This window comes from Haematobia irritans, chromosome 3, assembly GCF_050003625.1.
Source record: "Haematobia irritans isolate KBUSLIRL chromosome 3, ASM5000362v1, whole genome shotgun sequence".
Taxonomy (NCBI): domain Eukaryota; kingdom Metazoa; phylum Arthropoda; class Insecta; order Diptera; family Muscidae; genus Haematobia; species Haematobia irritans.
The window spans coordinates 22,894,060-22,917,911 of NC_134399.1; the positions used below are offsets into that span (position 1 = coordinate 22,894,060).

Genomic DNA, 23,852 nt, shown 5'->3' on the forward strand with positions numbered 1-23,852 from the left:
AATTTTATTTCTATAGAAAATTTTGTCAAAATTTTATTTCTATTGAAAATGTTGTCAAATTTTTATTTCTATAGAAAATGTTGTCAAAATTTTATTTCTATAGAAAATTTTGTCAAAATTTTATTTCAATAGAAAATTTTGTCAAAATTTCATTTCTATAGAAAATTTTGTTAACATTTTAATTCTATAGAAAATTTTGTCAAAATTTTAATTCTATAGAAAATTTTGTCAAAATTTTATTTCTATATAAAAATTTTATTTCTATAGAAAATTTTCTCAAATTTTTATTTCTATAGAAAATTTTCCCAAAATTTTATTACTATAGAAAATTTTCTCAAAATTTTATTTCTATATAAAAATTTTATTTCTATAGAAAATTTTCTCAAAATTTTATTTCTATAGAAAATTTTGTCAAAATTTTATTTCTATAGAAAATTTTGTCAAAATTTTTTTTCTATAGAAAATTTTGTCAAAATTTTATTTCCATAGAAATTTTTTTCTCAATTTTATTTCTATGAAAATTGTGTCAACTTTTTATTTCTATAGAAAATTTTGTCACAATTTTATTTCCATAGAAAATTTTCTCAAAATTTTCTTTGTCAAAATTTTATTTCTATAGAAAATTTTATTTCTATAGAAAATTTTGTCAAAATTTTATTTCTATAGAAAATTTTGTCAAAATTTTATTTCAATAGAAAATTTTGTCAAAATTTTATTTCTATAGAAAATTTTGTCAAAATTTTATTTCTCTAGAAAATTTTGTCAAAATTTTATTTCTCTAGAAAATTTTGTCAAAATTTTATTTCTGTAGAAAATTTTGTCAAAATTTTATCTCTAGAAAATTTTGTCAACATTTTATTTCTCTAGAAAATTTTGTCAAAATGTTATTTCCATAGAAAATTTTGTCAAAATTTTATTTCTGTAGACGTTTTTTGTTTAAATTGCTACAAAAAAAAACATCAATGCCTTTTGTATTATTTGTTGCATTTATTTTGAAATCTTTAATAAAAATATTCCACAATTATTTGTTAATGCTAAATATATACCTAGCTTAAGACTTTTCATAATCTTTTAATGTTACTGTTCTTTTCATGGAAAATTAATTATTACGACAAAAGGGTTTATTAAATGTAAATGTAAAAACAAATTGTACAATAAATTAAAAACAACATATTGTTTTTTTTTTATTATTATTAAGATTTACTCTCTACTTAGAGTCTTACTTAGGAGTCATGCCACTACTTTGAAAAACGTTTTTGTTGCCTCAGACGATAGATATCGTTGACTGGTGGTGCAGCTGTGGGTGTCTCTTCGTCACTATCATCGCCTCCTGGTAACATACGACGTCGTTTAACACCTGTCGCCGCATCACCAGCACAAATACTCTCATCAACAATCCAATGTACAGATTTGGCTAAATCAAATATTTTCGTATCACAACCGGGATCGCCAGACGGTAAAGGTGGAGCTAGTGGGATAGAAATAGAAATTATAATACAATAATTTAATTTAAAGGAATATATTTTCCAGTTGGACAAAAAACGTCTTTAATTGCTCAAAATAATATCCAGTCGTGATGACTGCAGTTCCACGTTACCGATGAAAGTTTCTAAAAAGTGGTAAAAAAGTGCCACTTGCAATAAAAGGCGGCACAATCATTTTAAAATATTGGCACATTTTCATAAAAGGGAAATACGAATTAATTAAATTTTTTCCTATGAAAATGTTAAATTTTAAGTAGAACCAAAAAGCCTAGTATTTGGCTTCAAAGTACCGCTAGTCGTGCAATCACAAGTGGTACAATAATTTAAAAAAGTGACACTCTTTTTAAAAGAGAAATGCGAATTAAATTTTTTCACCTTGGGCACCCACAGTTGCCCAAATTTGTGTGCACTTATGAAAGATTAATGAACATAATACGAAAGAGGTGTCCACCTTTCTTATGCTATGGTCACACTGGCCAAATATTTGACAGAAATCAAAAAGGAATCCGTCGCCACAGCCAAACCAACCGACATTTTTTGCTCATATCGGATATCTAACATCGGTGTAGGATTATTTTCCAAAAACCATATCCAGATATTTGGAAAATGGTTCTGGAAAAATGTTTGACACGCCATTTGGTGAAATATTTGCCTAGTGTGTACATAGCCTTAGTGTTAAAGTTTGAGAATTCTCCCTTTATATTTCCCATAAATCAAACTTACCATCAGTCAATTTTATCCGATTGAATATATCAAATAACAATTCAATGGACACAAAAGGTCCTCGAAAACACACTGGAGGCGGTAAAGCGGCGCATAAAGCCGCCAAAGCAGGCGGTTGTGGAAATGTACCACCGGCTAAAGGATGAGCTCCCGGATAGGCATTTGCCTTAGGCTTAAACGGTATCATTTGTGAGAAATCTGGTTTTGGTAATTGCACCGCAGGTTCAGTTTCAGGTTCTTCTTTTGCCGCTGGTACTCCAGGGACATTCGGCGCTAGTTTATTAAGCGTTATACCAACATTCTAACGAGATATATCTAATGAATGACAAAACAAAAGACAGTATAATTAAAGAACTTACCTCCGTATAACCAATGGATCTTAATTCGACCGTAGAACAAGGATATAAATCAAGAAATTTATAACGATCCACCAATTGAGCTGTTTCTTTGCCTTCATATTCTTTTAGCTAAAATAATAATTTTGAGATCACAACTAATCAAAAAGAAAAATCCATATTATATCGTCTCATAAAATTTAAAAAAAGATGAAGGGTGAGTTCTCTAAAAAGTGATAATAGGTGCCTTCGGGTACTTTTTAAGTAGAATCCAGCAGCTATTATATGCATATTAATGCTTCATGGCAGTAAATCAAGGACTTCCCAAATTACTTATGATAGCTTTTAGGACATTTTTAGTACGCGAGTAGGCATAATTGCTTAGGGTTTGGCATTTAGGGCAAATATTTGGCCACGTTTATTTATTATATTAACGGCCATTTTCATGTAGCTACGTTATGCTTTAACTACCAGTTAACAGAAAGTAAATTGCAAATATCTTCACGTCAGCTAACTGTAACTGAAAAATTTCCAGCAGTTAAGCTCCTAACTGGCATATGGAATATATAGACAAGATGACAGATATGTCTCTAGTTCGGTTTAAAAGTTCGTTAGCTAACGTAGCACTAACAGAGCTTCATCAAAATGGGGATAAGAAAACAAAATTCTAAATAATTATATACCGTTTTCGGAACATAATACAACCAAGCGATTTATTATTTGATTTGTGTCAAATATAAGCCCTTGGTAACCATACCATGAATCATTAAAATTATTTGTTTCATCTTTCTAAATTTCAAGTGACAATCTTTCTCTCTCTCTCTTTTCACTTACATTCTCCAATACTGCACTTCTCCTTCTTTCAACTTTCACAATACTAGAAAGATCACCGATGTTCGATTCAAATTCCAAAAAACGATTCCATACATTAACACTTAGTTGTGGCGTTAGGCCACCCGATGATAGTACCCGTTCAAACAACACTCTTGTATTGTTATCTTCATTCAGATGTGACAAATAGTCGATGTAACACATAACATATTCAGGACTACCACCAAAACGTTTCAAACCCAATTCGAATATACGAAATGCTATATCCTTATCTTTAGAACAATAGTATTCCATGAGGGCAGCCGATACAAAAACATGATAACGAGAACGTACATCTTCGCGAGCTTTTTTAAAGACAGCACGAGCGGATTTGATGCCTTCGGCACGGCGGGCAAATTTCATATATTGGACATATGCCTGAAAAAGAAATGAGGGAATGTTAATATTTGTAATGTATGTGGTATATGGATGTTCAATTTTTGGACTATCTGGATTTTTGGAAATGTCGAACTTCGACCTTTCGACTTTTTCAAAATTTAGAAAAGTCGACTTTTCAATTATTTCAAAATTGGGAAACGTCGATATTCCGTCTTCTCGACTTTTTAAAATTTTGAAAAAGTGGGCTTTCGATAATCGATATGGACTTTTGCACGGTACGTAGAGAGCCAGAATTGAAATATGGGGTCGCTTATATGGGCGCTATATAAAATTATGAACTTGATATGGACCAATTTTTGTGTGATTGGGGATCGATTTATCTGAGGGCTATATATAACTATAGACCGATATGGACATGGTTAGGCATGGTTGTTAACGGCCATATACTAGCACAATGTACCAAATTTCAACTGACTCGGATGAAATTTGCTCTTCCAAGGGGCTCCGGAGGCCAAATCTGGGGATCGGTTTATATGGGGGCTATATATAATTATGGACCGATATGGACCAATTTTGGCATGGTTGTTAAATATCATATACTACCACCACGTACCAAATTTCAACCAGATCGGATGAATTTTGCTTCTCCAAAAGGCACCGGAGGTCAAATATGGGAATCGGTTTATATGGAAGATATATACACAGACAAAATTTCACGAAAATTTTTCCAATTAAAATCTTAATTGAGTTTTAAAAAATATTCAATTAAAAACTTAATTGATTCAACTAATTTTTTAATTGAAATAAAAATCAATCACACAAATTAATAGTACCAATTAAATATTTAATTGGACCAATTAATTTTTTAATTGACTGTCAATTAATTTTTTAATTGATACTATCATTTCTGTGATTGAAGACATTTCAATTAAAAAATTAATTGGATCAATTAATTTCGTGATTGAATCAGAAAAAAATTTTTTTGTGTGTATAATTATGGACTGACTTGAACCAATTCCTGCATGGTTGTTGGATACCATATACTACATTCACGTACCAAATTTCAACCGAATCGGTTGAATATTGCTCTTCCAAGGGATTCCGGAGGCCAAATCTGGGGATCGGTTTATATGGGGGCTATATATAATTATGGACCGATATGGACCAATTTCTGCATGCTTGTTACAGACCATATTTTAACACCATGTTCCAAATTTCAGCCGGATCGGATGAAATTTGCTTCTCCTAGAGGCTCCGCAAGCCAAATCGGGGGATCGGTTTATATGGGGGCTATATATAATTATGGACCGATGTGGACCAATTTTTGCATGGTTGTTAGAGATATGCTGACACCATGTACCAAATTTCAGCTTGATCGGATGTAATTTGCTTCTCTTAGAGTCTCCGCAAGCCAAATTTGGGGGTCCGTTTATATGGGGGCTATACGTATGGCCCATTTGCAATACCATCCGACCTACATCAAGAACAACTACTTGTGCCAAGTTTCAAGTCGATAGCTTGTTTCGTTCGGAAGTTAGCGTGATTTCAACAGACGGACGGACATGCTCAGATCGACTCAGAATTTCACCACGATCCAGAATATATATACTTTATGGGGTCTTAGAGCAATATTTCGTTGTGTTACAAACGGAATGACAAAGTTAATATAACCCCATCCTATGGTGGAGGGTATAAAAAGAACCTCAAAATTCGTTATTCCTACATGTAGGAATGTTCAAATAAGGTAGTTACTAATAGAGGTGTGCGCGTGAGGGAGTTTTCACGTACGCTCACGCACGCTCACAAATTCAAAATGCCATTCACGCACAATCACGCACGCCTGTTTTAGAATTGCTCACACTCACGCACGCTCACGAATGAATTCGTAACATTCACGCACGATCACGCACGCCCGTTTTTGAATTGCTCACACTCACGCACGCTCACGAATGAATTCGTAACATTCACGCACGATCACGCACGCCCGTTTTGGAATTGATCACACTCACGCACGCTCACGAATGAATTCGTAACATTCACGCACGAAGGTTTTTATTGATTCACGCTCACTCACGTTCACGAACCAAAATCCTGCAAAGATAAACACTCACGATTGCAGAATAGTGACTACCGCACGCTCACGACGGGATATATCAACTCACGCACGTTCACGAACAACAAACTTATTCACGCACACTCACGATTCGAAAAAAGAAACTACTTACGCACGTTCACGAACAATGAAACGTACTTCCACACACTCACGATTCATAAAAAAAACTATTCACGCACGCTCACGATGTAAAATGCAACTCACGCACGTTCACGACTATTATACTTACAAAACAAACGAAAAAATGTAATTCACGAATGAGTACGAACTTAAAAACTTACTCACTCTCGCTCGTGATACAAATGAGCTACCCACACAAATTCGCCAAAATATTTCTAATTAAAAATCTGAAGTTGAAAACGTACTCAATTAAAAAATTAACAGATACAATTAACATTTTAATCAAATCAAAATATAAATTCAATTAAAATTTGGATTGATTTTGGCCGAAAAACTTAATTAATTTTTAATTGAGGCAATCAATGATTTATAGTGTTATTGTTTACTTATTTTATTTTTTATTATATTATAATTACATATATTATAACTATACTATATAGAATTATTTTTTTTACATCTAAGCCAAAATTTAATGAACCAATGAAACCAATTATTTCTGAAAATTATTAATTTTTTATTTGGAAGTATGTTTTCAATTTAAAAATGTAAAAATGTTCAATCATTATTATACCCTTCACCACTACTGTGGTACAGGGTATAATAAGTTTGTGCATTTGTATGTAACGCCAAGAAGGAAAAGTGTGAGACCCATCGTTTAGTATACCGATCGTCTTAGAATTAAATTCTGAGTCGATTTAGCGATGTCTGTCTGTCTGTCTGTCCGTCTGTCTGTCTGTTGATGTATTTTTGTGTGCAAAGTACAGCTCGCAGTTTTAGTCCGATTGTTCAGATTTAGATATAGCTGCCATATATATTTTTCACCGATCTGGTCATAATTGGCGTGTATATCAACCGATCTTCCTCAAATTCCGTACATCCGAATATTTTATGAGTCTCGAAAAACTTGCCAAATATCAGCCAAATCGGTTCAGATTTAGATATAGCTCCCATATATAGCTTTCGCCCGATTTACACTTATTTTCCCACAGAGGCCAATTTTTTGCTCCGATTTAGTTGAAATTTTGCATAGGGAGTAGAATTAGCATTGTAACTATGCGTGCCAAATTTGGTTGAAATCGGTTCAGATTTAGATATAGCTCCCATATATAGCTTTCGCCCGATATGAACTTATATGGCCCCAGAAGCCAGAGTTTTACCCCACTTTGCTTAACATTTTGCACAAGAAGAACGTGAATTTCATCGTGAGTGTGAATTTTTCGTGACTGTGAGTTTCTTCGTGAGCGTGAACTTTCTCGTGAGCGTGAATTTTTCGTGAACGTGAATTTTTTCGTGAACGTGAATGTCATCGTGAGTGTGAAGTTTTCGTGAATGTGAATTTCTTCGTGAACGTGAATTTCTTCGTGAGCGTGAATTTTGTCGTGAGCGTGAATTGTTCGTGAATGTGAATTTTTTCGTGAACGTGAATTTTGTCGTGAGCGTGAATTTGAAAAAAATTTACTCACGCACATTCACGAACAGAATTTAATGTTCACGCACGATCACGCACGACACATTTTTGTTCAGTCCCATTCACGCACATTCACGTGATTTGGTCAAAATTTCATTCACGAATCACGTGACTCACGCGTGAATCACGCGTGTCACGAAAATTTCGTGTCACGCGCACACCTCTAGTTACTAACCGCCTATATTCACTCTCACAAATTATCCTAAAAACAAGTACGTACATGCGGCCGCAAGTTCGGCCGGGACGAATCTTAAGTACCCATCACAATGGATCAATGAAATCCCCTCGTCGTTGTGAGTTACATGAAAAAATATATATAGAATTTCAGGTGGATACTAACTCAAGAAGATCGGTGCAAATGGTACGTTTCCCGAAGACAAATGTAAATTTTCTACATATGGCGACTATATCAAAAACATTTTTGTTTGAATTTTAAAGGAATATTCAACATCCACTCTAATTAGTAGAAGTAAAATCGGCAATTTTACTTCCAGAATCGACCAATTGTATATGGGAGATATATCAAACGCTTACCGGTGTAAACCAAATTTGAAATAACTCTTTATTGACCTAAATTAGTTTTCCATTTCAGGACAATTGGATAAAAATTTCCGTGTCTAAATACCCAAGAATTCAAATCGGGATATCGATCTATATGGGGGCTTTGCCAAAAGATGGATATACACCATAGTCAGTACATCTATTTGTGGACCTAAAATAACTCTGGATATCCGATTTCAGGCAAAAAAATTTTGGTGTCTAGAAGCCAGCCGGGGCTTCAACACAGCGGCATATCTATTTGTGGTCCTGGAATACCTCTAGGTTTTCAAATTCAGGCAAATCGGTGTCTAGAATTCTAAGGAGTCAAATCGGGCGATAGGTCTATATGGTGCCTTTTCCAAAACATGGATCGATACAAACCATATTCGACACATGTATTTGTGGGACTATTTCAAAACATAGACCACATTCGGCACATCTATTTGAGGCTCTGTATTAAAATACCTCTGAATAACAATTGCGGTGTCTAAGAAGTATAAGGACTCAAATCGGAAGACCGGTCTATATGGGGGACTTACCAAACCATAGACCGGTACATACAATATACAACACACACATTTATGGACCTAAAATATTTCTAGATTTTTGATTACTGGAAACTTGGATAAAAATTTGGGGTATCTAGAAGCCCAATAAGTTAAAAAGAGTGATCAATTAATATGGGGGCTTTACCAAAACATTTTCCGATACCCAATATATTTGACATACCTACTTGTGGTTCAAAAATACCTCTAGATTTCCAATTTCTGGAAAATCGGATAAAAATTGTGGCGTCAGGAAGCCCAAGATGTCAAATCGGTAGATCGGTCTATATGGGGGTCCCTTACATATTATGTTCGGCACACCTATTTCTGGACCTATAACTCTACTATCTTTCCAATTTCTGTCAAATCGGATAAAAATTGGAGTGTTTATAAGTTAAATCGGGAGATCGGTCTATCTGGGGCTATACCTGCTTGCTTTGACAAAAACGGATCTGTGTCAAATTTCAGGACGATAGAGCCATTATTAAAGGCTATCGTGATTACAATAGACAGACGGACGGACATCGTGAGATCATCTTCTCCCTGATCAAGAATACACATGTATACTTTCTATAGTCGGAAATTTCGTTGCGGTACAAACGGAATGACAATTTTATTATACGCTCAACACCATTCTATGGTGGTAGGAATAAAAATATAGCTAGGTCTCCCGATATGACTTCCTGAGATTTGTAATATATTTCTCGAACCATGCGTGTTTGTTTTTTTGGGTAAAAACCTACAGAATTTTAAACTCGTATCGTCTAAGAGGCGTTATTTGACCCGATGATGAGTACTTAAGATTCGGCCCGATGGAACTTACGACCGTATATATTCTTTTATAAAGCAACATATAGGCGGAGCCGCAAATTTTTTTCTTGAGCATCTTCAAATCGCAAAATTGATCTAAATGACCTAAGATATGATGCCAAATACAGAAATCTTCTCATATATTGATATCCCAAGAGCCACAACTTTCAACCGAATATTTTCTTGAAATGTAGAATATGGAATATTCGGATTTGTGTACAAGTTTTTACAATTGTGGAGATCATAATAGATATGGGGAATATACATTAGCATATATAGACAATTTTCAGCTAGGGGCTATAGGGGCTATTTAAAATAAATTAAAAAAATATGCCTTTTCCCAGAAGTCTTGCTATGCGTATGGGAATATGATTTATGTCGTATAATATTTTAATATACAATGGTATTCGTATGCCCATATCTTTATAGCCCAAAATCCACAATCTTATCCCGAATATTTTCCAGAATGTTGAATATCGAATTCAATTTCAATTTAAACATTTATATACCACCCTCTGTCCCCATATGAGGACACCTGTTTAAAGTCAAACGACTATGAGCTACCCGTTATTTTTGTAATTTTAGTTACACGTATGGCAGCTTTATACTGCATCTGATCTATAAACAAAGACCTTGGTCGTATTTGATAAACAAGTGTCATATTCAGTGCGTTATATTCTTATTATTATTCGGATAACTTTCGTAACTTTCGTTACTTTCAATAGTTTTGTGCACTAAGTGATCTAAAATCTATAATTACTCGCATATAATAGCTCGATTATGTGTAGATAAAAAAGTAATAAAAAGATTAAAATTGTAATAAGTAATAAAGATTAAATTGGAGATGGAGAATTTCATACTTAATCTGCCCAATGTCCCCACATGGGGACACCCTTTTTTCCAAAAAGTGTCTGTTTTATTAAAATCTCATTATTGAGTCGTTACTGAGTTAATAAAAACCCACAAAATCAATTTTTGCACGGCAGTTTCATTTTGGGCGTTAATGGGTCTTTTGTTTTTTGTTGTGAGCAATTTACATATATGTATATTTATAGTATATAACCCTAATCCACAATAACAAATTAAAGAAATTTATATCACAATTTACAATTTACTAAAGACTAAATTTTGCTTTTTTTTTGCATCAATAAACTTACCAGTGTTGGATCTATATCAGGAATGGCCAAAAATTTATTATACATAGCATGAACTTTATCATATTTCATGCGGCCCTCTTCGAAATCAGCATAAGCAAAATACAACAAGGCATTTTTATTGAGAACACCATTAATGGAACGCTCCAATATATTGGCACATTCATCGGCAAATATTTTAGCGGCTTGTGTGTCCTAATATGAATATAAATGTTTAAATTGCAATTAAATAAATGCTATATAGAGAACATTTAGTATTAGTTTTTGTTTTACAATTATTGATATAAAAAAGTACACAGTAAGAAAGAAATGTCTACAGAAGCATCAAGGGAATTGCATTTTAGTTATTCAAAGATATCAAAGGGAATTTCGTGGAATTAATTATTTTACTTTGTGTTTTTTTTCGCAACTTGTACATACAATTTTCTGGAAGCGAATGCAATTTCCTCAATACCTCTTGACATTATTCGTGGACACGAGAATTATGAAATAAAAAATCCATGGGGTTTCAATTTGTATGTTAAGATAAGACTTGGAAGTCTTATAGTTTATTGATAGACTTATCAACTGGCCAAAGAAAACTATTGGCAATTTCCTTAATGTCTGCAAAAGCATAATCACGATCTCGATTTTCCGCCGATATGTGATTAGAGCATTGTTGTTGTTGATAATATGCTGAAATTGAGAATATTTAGGAAAGGAAAACACAATACGCACTCCTTTTTCGGTTAAAGCTTTTGAGCTTTGATCTAAAAATTGAGCCGCCTGATGCCAAACTGCGGGATGGTGAGTTAACACCAATAAACATTGTTCAGTGGCAAACATAACACGACGTGTAATTAGTGCTGTATCTTCGGTACGCAAAGGATTTGATTTTTCAAAGGCTATGAATTTTTTCCATAGCTCAACCTGTAAAAAAAAAAAGAAATTCATATTAAATTTTGTGCTTTTTTGGGTTTTTCATTCACATTTACCTGTCTTATTTCTTCTTTGGATAAATTTGGTGGCACCGCTGGTAGATTACGGTTTAAGCCTTTGGTTATATTTTCCAATTCCTTGGCCACTCGTCTTGCATTCATGTAATCCCTGTTATTAAAGTAACAAAAAATGCATAAGTATTTTTTTTTGTATCCTAAAGTTGTTGCTTACTTTGATCGTTCCAAACTCATTTTTTCCGATATAATGGGATTAATGCCATGCTCGAATTGTATATAATCTTTCCATAGCTGTTCTATACCGACAATAGGTGTTATGACTGCTTTTTGGTATACTCTCCGCACTGCTGTTATCTTTTGATTTTCTGCATAACTTCCAACTGCTTCGACACTTCGCAGAAACGAAATATAATCTTGCCATATGGAAAATGAATGCAAATCCATACCAATTTTTTCCAATGCGAAATCATAGGCTTGGGCCAGTTTTTCCCTAAAAATAAAAAAAAAATTGATCTTAGTAGTCTATAATTTATAACAAGAATGGAGATTGATTTGTTTAGTTTTTCTGTAAAAGGCTAAAATAATCAGGATAACTGCATGTACTTGCACTGTCGTAGACTAAATTTAGACTTGTTTTTCTTAGTACCGTGTAGAGATGATAACTATTGTACCACCTTGATCTAAGAAATTTAACAGAGACAATGATGTCTTGCACAAGCATCATTTTTGCCGCAGATTGACAAAAATGCTGCGTTTTATTCTGGCTGGCCGGGAATTGGCTTAAACGATCTACATGCAAATTTGTAGGCAAATAAATTATATCTAGTTTTTTTTTTAGTACATATACAATAATACAACTATTCTAATCATTTGTAGGCCTTTTTGGAATCTAGTTAACTGCTTGTCAACTTACTTATGGGTACTTAAGCCGGCCTTTGTCTCCTTGACATATGTCAAATATAATTTCCACAAATCTATGTTTAAGATTTTCACCAGAGACCTCTGAAATAGCTTCTCTACTCGTTCGAAGTTCCGACCTTTCATCTCCTGTTCAATGTAGATTTTCCAATATCGGGCCGTCGTAGGGAAGACATTCACCAATGACTCATATAAACTACGAACCTCACTGACTGAACGCGTTTGGGCCTCGCGTAGTAATGTTGACCAGGATTCAATGTCATACGGCCTCATTTCCACAACTCCTTGGGCGCGAACAAGGCGTTCATGGCCCCATTCCTAGAAATAGGAGGGACACAATTCATGTTCATTATCTGACCGCCATAGATGTTCTTAGATAATAATTCTACTTACAATGTCGATTTTGATCTGATCTCTGACAGACATATTGCTGATGTGACTTTCTATATGCCTAAAAAATAATTAATCTACGGAATTTATTAATTTAAGCCGAAAAGATTGAAGGATAAAAAATGCCGTCCGTAATTTGAGTCACGTCGTTGACTTCCGATAACTCAATAACTGGGTGTTGCAGGGTGACACTGAATCAAAATAAGTTAACAAGAAATCGATATAAATAAAGTGTGAACGTATACAACATTATTATAGTGGACTCCTGATGGCGCAAAATTCAAATTTTGCACATAATGTGCTTTACAGACTATCAGTTATTCCGGACGACAGTGCTCGTGTCGAACATATCCCATATATTGTGCACATTATAAGTTAAGTCCGAAGGCATAATCGATACTGCTGCATGTGTATGGGATCGATACTTAACTTATAATGTGCACAATATATTGGATATGTTCGAGACGAGCACTGTCGTCCGGAATAACTGATACTCTGTAAAGCGCATTAAATTTTCAATTTGAATCCTGATTTTGATCTTGAGTTCAAGCATTTGTAAAGATTTGGTCAATTTCACCCTGTTTTATTAATTATTTCAAAACAACTTCATTGGGATGGAGTCATTTTTTAAAAAGTACAAAAATATACATATGGTGTAAAAGAGCATTTTTCGTTAAATTTTGGCTATTTGAACAAAATCATATTACAGTTACAAAACAATCAAATTCTATTTGTATAGCCAAAAAGCATAGAGCGCACTTTTAAAACTGTTTCTTAAAATTTTCCGAAATTATGATACAAATACTACGGTATTGAAAAAGTTTTGAGAAATTTTACTATAGTACTGCATTTTTTTTATTATTTTATAATATTTTATCATGGTTGTAAATTCTCATCACTGGCTACATTTTGTACCTTTTTACACCACGCCGTCACCCGGATACTATGAACGCCGGCATTATTTTGTCACCCGGCGTAGTGCAAAAATTTCCAAAATCACAAAATCCTGGGCATTCAACATCATTGTGATTGTTGATTTAACATGTATTCATAAAAAAAATTGAAATAAAGACGTGTTTAAAATCGGCAATTATTTGTTTAAGTACTCGAAATTTGGCAAATTTTTGTACATATAGTACGGTACATTGAGAAAGTGTACTATAGTATGCGGGGGCACATATTTTGAACGGCGTCAATGTTTACGATGCCGGTCCCGATATATGTACTGAGGGCATATGATCGTCTAAGGAGGGGGCTGTATGGCGGGTATGTGGGGCTTCTTTACTTCTTCTTCTTCAATTAGGTGGAATTACAAGTAGTGGATTGGACGTTTGGGAACATTGTCTTAAAAAGTCCCAGGAAAACAAAAACGGGGTCAAAGGACAAAGAACAGAAACATAAAAAATTAACAAAAAAAAATTGACGTGTACTCGCTTAAAAGTTAAAAAAAAACATTACATTCACAAAAGTGCAAAGAACTTGCTAGTTTTGCCTGGTCCTAAAAAATAATGGATACAAGAGAGAAAGAGAGCGAGAACGTTACAAAGGCCCCAATATAAGGAAAATATAATTACCACCCCACCCCACTTGGAGATGTTGGAGTAGTGTGGGGTCCTAATTATAATTTTTGCAGTGACATTAAATGTAAGTGCCAAATTTTGAGTGGGTTAGTGAAATTAAAATGGAACCGGTAAGAAAAAATATCAAAAACTAACTTGGTGTTTTTGTTTTTAGCCCCCAGAGAAATCCAATGAATGTGGAAAAATCAAAACAAAGCACATTTCTTCGTCAAAGGGTGGCTATGTTAATGCCACAAAGAACAATAACACCTGCAGTCAGACGACAAAAAGAGGAAGAACAAGCAAAACAGAAGCAACCATTACTTGTATTTTAACAAAGATTAGGGGCAATGGTCTAGAAATCATATAAAAAGGATTACGACGACAGTTGATCAATCAACTTGGAGACAAATCATACTCATTGTGAAAATTGTATTGTAAAGCAAAGCAAAATCTCTAAAAAGGAGGAGGGTGGGTATATAATAGCATACATTTTTGTCTGAATGAATCATCAAGGGACATTTCGGTGATAAACTGGACATCACGCCAAGCCATTTCATCTAGTCTGTCAATGGAGGGGATCAAACTCAATCGATACATTAAATTGGATATTGGGAAGAGTGATATATGTGCATTACCGAGTAAAAATCCTATAAAAGCAATAATATACCAAGCCAAAAAATTAACAGCTATAAACATAAAAATCATAAAAACAACAAGTAAGTACCATAAAATCAATCTTTAGTCAATATATCAATTTTCTTGTATGAATAATATATTGAAAATTCTTTCATAATAATTTATAGCTCCTTTGAGAATGGCAGGGAATTTTAAGCATGAGAACTCAAGACAAACAACGACAAAAATTTAGCACATTTTAATATTTTATATCGTTTTTTATCGACAAAATCGAAAAGTTGACTTAAATTAAATCGGACGTGATATATCTTATGCTCATCGATATTGGCAAAGTAAAAGTTAATTTTTCAATAAGGATCAATAAGTTTAAAGTCGACTTTTCCAAAATTAAAAAAGTAACCAAATTTTATTCATTTATTAAACTTATAGTAAACATATAAATATAAGGGAATAATCTAGCATCAGCTACTTAGGCTATCAGCTAAGAACAAATTTTAATTTAAACCCAAAAAATTAAAAATTGAAATTTTTTTTTTAAATGATTAATTGTTTGCCATTTAAGGTGTTTTAGTGAAGAGACTTTATAAATCTTATTTCAATAACTAATTTGGAAAGTGAAAACTTTAAAATGCCGTAATATAAAAGGAAAAATTTAGGAATGACCCAGGGAAGAACCCAAGATAATTTTGTATTAAGAAGAGACATAAACAATCAGCCAGTTTCTTAAAAATAGCTTAGCGCACTAACTTCACTTCATGCAAAATTTCTACAAACCTCACACGAAAAAAAGATTTTTTTATGAAGTTATACAATATTTTAGGAAATGGGTAGAATTTTTGGTAATCACAAATTTAACTCCTTCTCACTCTAATTCAGGAGATATGAACAAAATATGTTTTGGTTTTTTTCATATAAATATTTCGATTTTTCAGGTTTTGGTTGGAATTTTTGATTTTTTGGTGGCTCGTCAGGAATTAAGCCCTTTTTCGCGCTACAACGCATAATGTACGAGATATGAGCAACATAAGCTTCTCATATAGTTTTTTTTTTTTTTGGAATATTCGATTTTTTGAAGATAGTCCGAAATTAAGCTCCTTTTCGCTCAAGACACTTATTTTATGAGATATATGCAAAATACATTTTTCGTATTTAAATTTCGATTTTTTGGGATTTTGCTGGTAACGAATGAAGCTTCTTTTTCTCTACTTTCTCTTCTTTTATATAAAAATTTCGATTTTTTCAGGGTATCGTTGGAATTTTCCATTTTTTATGGCGGGTGTTCACGATTGACAGACAGATCGAGTTTAGCCGCTAAAATCGTCATTTTTTTCACGATTACTTTTCTTTAATAATCCATTTTAAGGAATACAAACTTTGTGAAAATTTGCTTTGGGCTATTCCCCATCAAGTTATAATAAAATTTGCAACAAATATGTATAATTTTATGCCTTTTTTACTGATTTGGTTATCACTTTAGCGGCTAAACTTGAACTTAATACTCACCTTAAGGGAAAATAAATCCGTAAGTGAATATTCAGCGCCATCTATATGTGCAAAAAATACAATATAATCCTCCATATTTGGCCAAATGGAAAGATATGGACATTCAGATTTACATGTAAAAGATAGATCTTTAAATCTTCCATCCCATGGTAAAAACGGATATTGCAAAATTAGGTTGGGGTCACAATATATGGCCTGGAAAGTGGACGCACTGCTCTTCGAAGGAAATGCTACCACTGTGGACAATCGAAAGCTATCGTTTATCTTGTGTATCTTTGCTTAAAATTTGGATATTCTATCTCTTGTTTGGCTAATTTATGTCAATTTCTATCGAGGATTATATCGCAAAAAAATTGTATTCGTATATGAATAATTTTTTCACATATAGGTGGCGCTGAAACGAATATTCATATACGGATTTATTTTTCCTTAAGGTAAGTACTGTGTTCGATTTTCGCGTTATATAAATAAAGCAGATAAATTAACTAAATTGATGCGCAGTTTCATATTCCTCTAGATTTAATCAAGACTTTACAAGAATAACAGGTTGGCTGATAAGTCCCCGGTCTGACACATAGATGGCGTCGCTAGTATTAAATGCATATTATTTTGATATAGTACCAACCTTCAAATGATTCGTGTCAAAATTTGACGTCTGTAAGTCAATTAGTTGGTGAGATAGAGCGTCTTTTGTGAAGCAACTTTTGTTATTGTGAAAAAAAATGGAAAAAAAGAAATTTCGTGTTTTGATAAAATACTGTTTTCTGAAGGGAAAAAATACGGTGGAAGCAAAAACTTGGCTTGATAATGAGGGAAATCAACAATAATTGATTGGTATGCAAAATTCAAGCGTGGTGAAATGAGCACGGAGGACGGTGAATGCGGTGGACGCCCGAAAGAGGTGGTTACCGGCGAAAACATCAAAAAAATTCACAAAATGATTTTGTATGACCGTAAAATGAAGTTGATCGAGATAGCAGAGGCCTTAAAGATATCAAAGGACGTGTTGGTCATATCATTCATCAATATTTGGATATGCGGAAGCTCTGTGCAAAATGGGTGCCGCGCGAGCTTACATTTGACCAAAAACAACAACGTGTTGATGATTCTGAGCGGTGTTTGCAGCTGTTAACTCGTAATACATCTGAGTTTTTGCGTCGATATGTGACAATGGATGAAACATGGTTCCATCACTACACTCCTGAGTCCAATCGACAGTCGGCTGAGTGGGCAGCGACCGGTGAACCGTCTCCGAAGCGTGGAAAGACTCAAAAGTCCGCTGGCAAAGTAATGACCTCTGTTTGGAATAATGGAATAATTTTTATCGATTATCTTGAGAAGGGAAAAACCATTAACAGTGACTATTATATGGCGTCATTGGAGCGTTTGAAGGTCGAAATCGCGGCAAAACGGCCCCATATGAAGAAGAAAAAAGTGTTGTTCCACCAAGGCAACGCACCGTGCCACGAGTCATTGAGAACGATGGCAAAAATTGATGAATTGGGCTTCGAATTGCTTCCCCACCCACTGTATTCTCCAGATCTGGCCCCTAGCGCCTTTTTCTTGTTCTCAGACCTCAAAAGGATGCCCGCAGGGAAAAAATTTGGCTGCAATGAAGAGGTGATCGCCGAAACTGAGGCCTATTTTGAGGCAAAACGAAGGAGTACTACCCAAATGGTATCAAAAAATTGGAAGGTCGTTATAATCGTTGTATCGCTCTTGAAAAGAACTATGTTGAATAATAAAAACGAATTTTGACAAAAAAATATATTTTCTTTGTTAGCCAACCTGTTATGCTTGTTTTCATTTATAATTTTGATTATTTCTGGAAAACTAGTCACGAAAAAAAAGTGACTTTCAACTCGAAAACCGAACATAGTACCTACCTTTACATATACGGATCCCTTATATTTTTGCACATTTAGAATTTTGGTGGAAACCCGAACATAGCACCAGTCTTAATGGGAAATTAAGGAAACATTTTTATTACAGCATCTAAGCATGCTTTAGCAGTTTAAAAATACTTGACATTTTTATTATAAATTTCTTTAAAAATTTAATGACTAAACAAACATCATTATATATTCTTATATTTACAGAATTTCAAAATTACCAAAAACACAGCAATATCCTGCAAGGAAACCCATTTGAAGAATCAGTATTCTTTAAACTTTGATATAAAAGTTGCAAACACCAATAGTAAACAAGGTTTACCTTACAACATACATCACCAACGGAATATTTAGGTTTCGAAAAGGCCGTTTGTAATTGTCACATCAACAAGGTAAAACAAAAATCGCATCAAAGAAGCTTTAAGGATATTCGTTGCATGAATGCGAATAGAAAACTACTTGAAGAAGACGAAAGCCATAAAAGTATTCTTAATACAGAATTATTATTGTTTTTTTTTTTTTTGTTTTTCATATATATACAAAGGAAAAAATCAAATATCGATAGAAATAGCCCATCAACATACACAACAAGCATACTAGGAAAGCAAGTAAGCAAAACATTTACAATCTAGCGCACACGAGGAAGTTAACTACTCCTACTCCGTATTAAGAATTTGTGTTAATAGTAGAAAAATAACAAACATTGAATAATTATTAGAAAAAGCAGCTACTCATCATTATCATCATAAAAACAACGTTATATAAATATAAGAGTTATATACCAATCTAAGTTTAGCTTTATAGAAGCTATAGTTTTAAACGATATATTATAAAAAAACAAAAAAACGCATTTAAAATAACGAAATCAAAAGTTCCATCCATAAACAAAAAAACGAATTGCATTATCTTTACTTAATTTAAAAAAGAATACTTGGATCTCATTGATAAAGAAGCCAAAATTTTACACCCCCACACTCTCATACTCGCTACTACTTCAGTATAATTTAGAAAAACAAAACAAAAACAAAGAACAAATTAAGTATTGTCTTAGCCTTTTTGAAAAGATTTTAAAATTTTTAGAGTCACTAGCCTTTAAGAAAAAACTCTCATCACCCCTGCCTGTCACAGACAAAGAATAAAACTCTAACATTTTAGCGAAGGGAAACTAAATCACCACCAACCATTATCAACCGTGGTAACCAACAAACGCTTGACAAACACGCAAATCCTTCAGAGTACAATACACGCACATCGAAAGCTTGAAAAAATCGTCTATTTTTTTATTTGTTAACAACTGTTCGTGACCTTAACTGTTTTTGTTTTTTTTTTTACTACTCCCTTATTCTTTCCTATGTAATCTGTCATTTAACTATTCCACACTCGCTATTCACTGCCATATTTCTGCATTAATTTTAAACATTTACCTGATCGTGGTGGTAACTTGGCTAGCACACAAACACCATGGTAGGCTCTCAAACTCAACAGCTAACGCAACAAGCCGCCAGCCAAATTATAACGCCTAACAATGGCCACCAGCAATTGCCATCATCATTAACATCGCAAAATGGAACAGCGGCTTCATTTCAACATTTAGTTCGTCTTCCTTCGGCACGAAGTCTTTTAGGCGATAACAATATTAACATCAGTACCAATACCTCTTCGTCTTTGTCTTCATCATCATCGGCCGCTAATAACTCCAACCAAAATAATATTATTTCGACATTATCGCCCAATAATAGCGGATCCAGTGCAGTGGCCACCAACAATACGGCTCCACATGTGGACGAATTGTTGCTGCCTTTGTCAGCTAATGATGTATACAAAGATGCATCAACTTGTACTGCCGCAATATTAGATAATCCCCAAAGTTTGTATACATCAATGCGTAGCAAAAGTTGTCGAATCGACAGTGCCAGCAACAATAGGATTGGTCCAAACGGTTTGTCAATATCTTCGGCTTCGTCCACGTCATTAGTGTATGATGCAAATACAAATGCAGCAAACGCTACGGGTCCCCTAAATAATAGCCAAACGAATTATTATAATAACGATATACGGAATAAAGTTCAAGCACAATATCCGCAGCAAACATTGATGGCCTCCCAACTTAGTGATCCCGGGGGTATGGGAATGATCAAGCTAAGCTCCAGGCCTCAAGCATATTTGGGTCTTAATGCCAAGGATCTTAAACCACCCTGTGTAACATCGAGTGTGACGGCGGTAGGAGTACAAGAATCGCCTCATCGTCACAGCATGCCTTCCTCGAATGGCAGCACTCCTGGCCAACACATGGTTGACTCTATACCCATGAATGCGTTGAACCTTAGTGGCTCAACTACATCTTCAAATCGACCAGGAAATGACGAAGATTCAGCCACAAGTAATAATGGTAACAATGTTAACACTGCTATCGTGTCCCTTCATCCCTCATCGGCAGGAAATCAAAATGATAGCTTTTCATTTCACGAACACATTATAATGTCCGGCCAACAGAAATCTACTATGACGGAAAAGCCCAAACCGCTTGTTGTTTCACCGCAACAGGTTATGATACTCTACATGCACAAGCTAACCCCATATGAACGCACAGAGATCTTAAATTATAGTCAAATATATTTCATTGGTGCCAATGCCAAGAAAAGGCCAGGTCTTGTGGGTCCCAATAATACGGCCAACAATAACGACTATGATAACGAACAGGGAGCTTATATACATGTTCCCCACGACCATGTAGCCTATCGTTATGAAATGCTCAAGATAATTGGCAAAGGCAGCTTTGGTCAGGTGATAAAGGCTTACGATCATAAAACCCATGAACATGTTGCTCTGAAAATTGTTCGCAATGAAACCCGTTTCTATCGCCAGGCCCAGGAAGAGATACGTATACTGCACCACTTAAGGCGTCAGGATAAATACAATACCATGAATATAATCCATATGTATGACTATTTCACGTTTCGTAACCACATGTGCATTACCTTTGAATTGCTGAATATCAATCTGTATGAGCTGATCAAGAAGAACTCATTTAAGGGCTTCTCCTTGCAACTAATACGTAAATTTGCCCATTCACTTTTGCAATGCCTGGATGCCTTGTATAAAAATGAAATTATCCATTGTGATATGAAGCCCGAAAATGTGTTGCTCAAACAACAGGGACGTTCAGGCATAAAAGTTATTGATTTTGGATCATCGTGCTTCCAGCGAGAACGAGTCTATAGCTATATACAATCACGATTTTATAGAGCGCCTGAGGTGATTTTGGGCACACAATATGGGCGAGCCATTGATATGTGGTCTTTGGGATGTATTTTGGCCGAATTATTGACCGGTCATGCTCTCTTCCCCGGGGAAAATGAATCAGATCAATTGGCCTGTATACTGGAAGTATTGGGAATGCCACCGAAGGAGTTACTCAAAAACTCACGACGGACAAAGGTATTTTTTAATCCCGAAGGATATCCTCGTTATTGCACTATACGAAATTTGGCTGATGGTATGGTTGTGTTAAAGGGGGGTCAGGCGAGACATGGGAAAACTCGTGGACCTCCTGGCTCCAAGACACTTTCGAGGGCTTTGGATGGCTGTAAGGATGCATTATTCTTGAATTTCATAAGAGGCTGTTTGGAATGGGATCCAGAGAAACGTTTAACCCCAGCCGAGGCTCTTAAACATCCATGGTTACGACGCCGTCTACCCAAACCACCCAGTAGTCAAAGTGGTGTTATTAGTTGTAGCAGTGGCGCCAACAGTGTATGCGATGAAAAATCCCCGGTATCTACAAATCCTGGCCTAAGCGATAGTGGAAGTGTATCGGCTACAAATTTAGATAATTCTCAGAGTCAGGAATTTAATGCATTAGCTGGTGGGGCAGGTGGGGTATCCTCCTCTACGGCAACGAATGAAAGTTCCGATCCATTGTGGAAACTGCAACAAAAACAACAGCAACCCAAAACGGATTTTGTACTGCCGCTAATGGGTGAATATCAAAAGGATATGGCGACCGTACCCTTAACGAACATAGCCACATCGGCCCCGGCAAAAGATTATTCAATGCTCTATCCTTCCAATCTATCACTTATACAATCGAATGGTTCTTCGCATCGTGAATATACTGCAAAAATGCCATCAATACCAAACGACGAATAAATTCCTATTGGTGTCCTTTAGAAGGCTTCACTGGGGCTTCATTTGGTCTAAAATGACTGATAGGCTGTGGCTTAAACAACCTGAGTCGTGGTTTGGCAAGAGAAATATAAAACAAAAATACATTTTATGGGCTGGTAAAATATATTTAAAAAAATTCAAGGAATTGGTATGGCGAGGAGATTTGTTTACAACGATTGTCAAAGAAAAACTTAAAAAGAATTGAGATTATCTATCTATGTATGTTATACCCACTATATATATATATATAAATATGTATAAGAATCTTGTGAATGTGTGTTGTTGGATGTTATTGATGATGGGCGTGAAAGTATATTATGTGTTTGTTGTAGCTGCTCAAAACCACCACACTCATGATACGATTTAAGAACCATATTTTCAAATAGCGAAATAAATTCTTAGAATTTTCTAAATTATCTTAACTTTAGCGCAAAAAAAGAAACACAAAGCAACAAAAACACTTACACACAACAATAACTCATCAGATTCTGACCATGTTTTATGGCATTAGAATATAGCAATAGGCGCAAGGAAGTAGTTGAATTTTAATCACAATTCTCTGCAGCCTAAAAGTGATCAGAATCTGACTCTTAACTTATTCTAAGTAGTAAGAAAAAAGTAATTTTGTTTTATTTGTTTAATTAAGGAATTACGTTAATGTAATTATAATTGTTTGAAGAAAATGTTTTATATTTATATATATTTTTTTGTTTCCTTTTTTTTTAATTTTTTTTTGCCAAGATATTCGTTATAAAAACAAAAGTTGTGCTACTAAAAAATAACACAAAAAATAAAATTAATTCTTAATTATCACCAGTTGGTATGAAAAACAGTGTTTTATTTGTCATTGACGAAGAGCTTGGGCTAGGGAACACGGTTGCCACTCGATCTAAAAATAATCTATCAAAATTTGAAGAAAATTTTATCAAAAAACTGTCAAATAAACAAATTTTATTTTGCAGTTGTTGATCAACTTTTATTTCTATAGAAAATTTTGTCAAAATTTTATTTCTATAGAAAATTTTGTCAAAATTTTATTTCTATGGAAATTTTTCTCAAAATTTTATTTCTATGGAAATTTTTCTCAAAATTTTATTTCTATAAAAAACTTTGTCAAACATTTTTTTTTTGGAAAATTTTGTCAAAATTTTATTTCTATGGAAAATTTTGTCAAAATTTTATTTCTATAGAAAATTTTGTCAAAGTTTTATTTCTATGGAAATTTTTTTTCAAAATTTTACTCCTATAGAAATTTTTGTCAAAATTTTATTTCTATAGAAAATGTTGTCAAAATTTTATCTTTATAGATTAATTTGTCAAAAATTTATTTCTATAGAAAATTTAGTCA

At 34.1% G+C, this 23,852-nt stretch overlaps 2 protein-coding genes across 3 annotated transcripts; one reads left to right on the plus strand and one right to left on the minus strand.

Annotated features, from left to right (window-relative positions):
- Nucleotides 1-967: 967 nt before the first annotated feature.
- On the minus strand, nt 968-12,896 carry su(f) (cleavage stimulation factor subunit su(f)). Its single transcript, XM_075299927.1, has 10 exons — nt 12,748-12,896; nt 12,350-12,672; nt 11,651-11,926; nt 11,476-11,587; nt 11,219-11,410; nt 10,505-10,696; nt 3,377-3,790; nt 2,567-2,674; nt 2,208-2,508; nt 968-1,468 (listed from the first exon to the last, which is right to left on the minus strand). The coding sequence occupies exons 1-10, from the start codon at nt 12,778-12,780 to the stop codon at nt 1,239-1,241; spliced, it is 2,181 nt and encodes a 726-aa protein (XP_075156042.1). The 5' UTR covers nt 12,781-12,896; the 3' UTR covers nt 968-1,238.
- A 1,141-nt stretch (nt 12,897-14,037) lies between these two features.
- On the plus strand, nt 14,038-23,334 carry LOC142228412 (dual specificity tyrosine-phosphorylation-regulated kinase 2-like). 2 transcript variants are annotated; one of them, XM_075298843.1, is made up of 5 exons: nt 14,039-14,388; nt 14,479-15,022; nt 18,545-18,729; nt 18,882-18,945; nt 20,077-23,334. In XM_075298843.1, exon 5 carries the CDS (start codon nt 20,219-20,221, stop codon nt 22,484-22,486), a length of 2,268 nt encoding a protein of 755 aa, XP_075154958.1. In that variant the 5' UTR covers nt 14,039-14,388; nt 14,479-15,022; nt 18,545-18,729; nt 18,882-18,945; nt 20,077-20,218; the 3' UTR covers nt 22,487-23,334. The 2 variants fall into 2 exon arrangements, with proteins under 2 accessions (XP_075154957.1, XP_075154958.1); XM_075298842.1 differs by having other exon boundaries at nt 14,038-14,388; nt 18,882-23,334.
- The last annotated feature ends 518 nt before the right edge of the window (nt 23,335-23,852 follow it).

Coding starts and splice junctions, on each gene's coding strand:
- LOC142228412 (XM_075298842.1), top strand. CDS start 19,799: ATGGTAGGCTCTCAAACTCAACAGCTAACGCAACAAGCCGCCAGCCAA.